This window comes from Bactrocera latifrons, unplaced genomic scaffold (assembly GCF_001853355.1).
Source record: "Bactrocera latifrons isolate USDA-ARS-PBARC rearing strain unplaced genomic scaffold, ASM185335v1 scaffold_267, whole genome shotgun sequence".
NCBI lineage: Eukaryota > Metazoa > Arthropoda > Insecta > Diptera > Tephritidae > Bactrocera > Bactrocera latifrons.
In genome coordinates this window covers 367832-369311 of record NW_017536263.1, presented here as the reverse complement: position 1 = coordinate 369311, position 1480 = coordinate 367832, and the positions used below count along the sequence as shown (strand labels likewise).

General features: G+C 28.9%; 1 protein-coding gene across 5 annotated transcripts in view; it reads right to left on the bottom strand.

Moving 5' to 3' along the window:
- LOC108969832 overlaps nucleotides 1-1480 on the bottom strand; it is a 36344-nt gene that overhangs the window by 17279 nt on the left and 17585 nt on the right. For 4 of the 5 annotated variants that reach the window (XR_001993430.1, XM_018934800.1, XM_018934798.1 and 1 more), the window contains exon 4: nucleotides 989-1239. Coding sequence is in view for 4 of the 5 variants with exons in the window: in XM_018934800.1 (XP_018790345.1) it covers nucleotides 989-1239 (251 nt within the window). In the remaining variant the exon portion in view is untranslated. The remainder of the gene's footprint in view (nucleotides 1-988; nucleotides 1240-1480) is intronic. The other variant, XM_018934801.1, reaches the window with a different exon arrangement.

The window sequence follows — 1480 nt, the reverse complement described above, 5'->3', positions numbered from 1 at the left end:
GAGAGAACACTTCAGTGAGCAGATAATTTCACGTTTTAGGCCGCGATTGGCCAAAGGTTGTGTGATATCACACCGTTGGCCTTTTTCCTGTGGGGTTATGTAAAGTCATCGAAAATTGGACTCATCGGATGGACTACCTGAGACGTAGCCATGGCCAAAATTTAAAAAAACGTAAAACTTTCGGAATATTCGAATATTGAGTGGACTAAAATATCGATTTATTTATATATATATATATGCATTTTTCAATGTATGTGTAATGTTTTGGAGTAACTATTTACAAGTATACAATTTGGTGTTTGTGTCTGGTTTTTCCTGCATTTATTAGTCATTTATCAAACAAACTAAAAGTAGAAAACTAAATGGATAAAAAAATATCCTTGAAATATACATATATATGAGTTAAAAGCAAAAATGATATATGTACTAACTTGTGATATAAATTGAAAAATACTTAAAAAATATAAGCTACTGAGAATTGAAAAACAAACAACAGAAAACATAGATTTAATTAGCACTTAAAATGAAGGGAAATTTTTAATCATTGAAAAAATTGTGATGCACATAAATATGTATGTATGTATAAAATATTAAATAGTAAATGCGTTAATGAAATACCCTAACAATAAACTTAAACGATTTGCTGTAAAAACCTAGCATGAATCTTTGCTAAAACGGGTGCAATAAAACGAAATATGAAAGTGGTGAAATCAAAAATTAAACACAAAACAAAATTTAACTGGATGAGAAACATAGAAATGCACACAAATCAACAAAAAAAATTAAAGATAACTCAAATCACACAATAAGAACTTAAAAATATATTTCCAAAAAAACATAAATATAACAAAAAAATCATAAACAAAATTCGTATTTTTGTTTTGTTTTTGATTTTGCAAAAAATAGACAAACAGCGTGACAGACAGTTAGATAGATAGCTAGAGAGTGAGTTTGAATAGAGGAAATAAAAAAAAAAATTAATGCTTACAATCATTCATATCATCATAGGATCTCATTATATACTGATCCGATGAGGATAGTCTTGAATGCCCGTTGTTGTTGTTCAAATTGGGATGAGCTCCCCCCCTATGTTCGCTTTGTTTTAAAACGCTACGCATCGCCATGGCAGATGGATTCGTTTGATGCATATACATACTATCACCTTCGCACTCACTTTCTTTATATTGAAGAACATTTTTATGTTTTTCATAGATAACCAGGCACCGATGACATCCTTTCCTACAAATATTTATGTATTCATGTAATATACTTTGCGTTTCGGCACAAACAAAAATATTATGTCAAATTATTCATTGCTTMTTTCAATTGTTTAAATTGTTTAATATAAAACGAAAAATAAATACTAAAATAAATATTTCATAAATACGTATATGTAAGTACTCATAGGTATGTATTTTGAGGTAGGTAGGTAATGTGGATATGTTTTTGAACTGCATGTGTGTGCAGTTTGTTTTCAAAA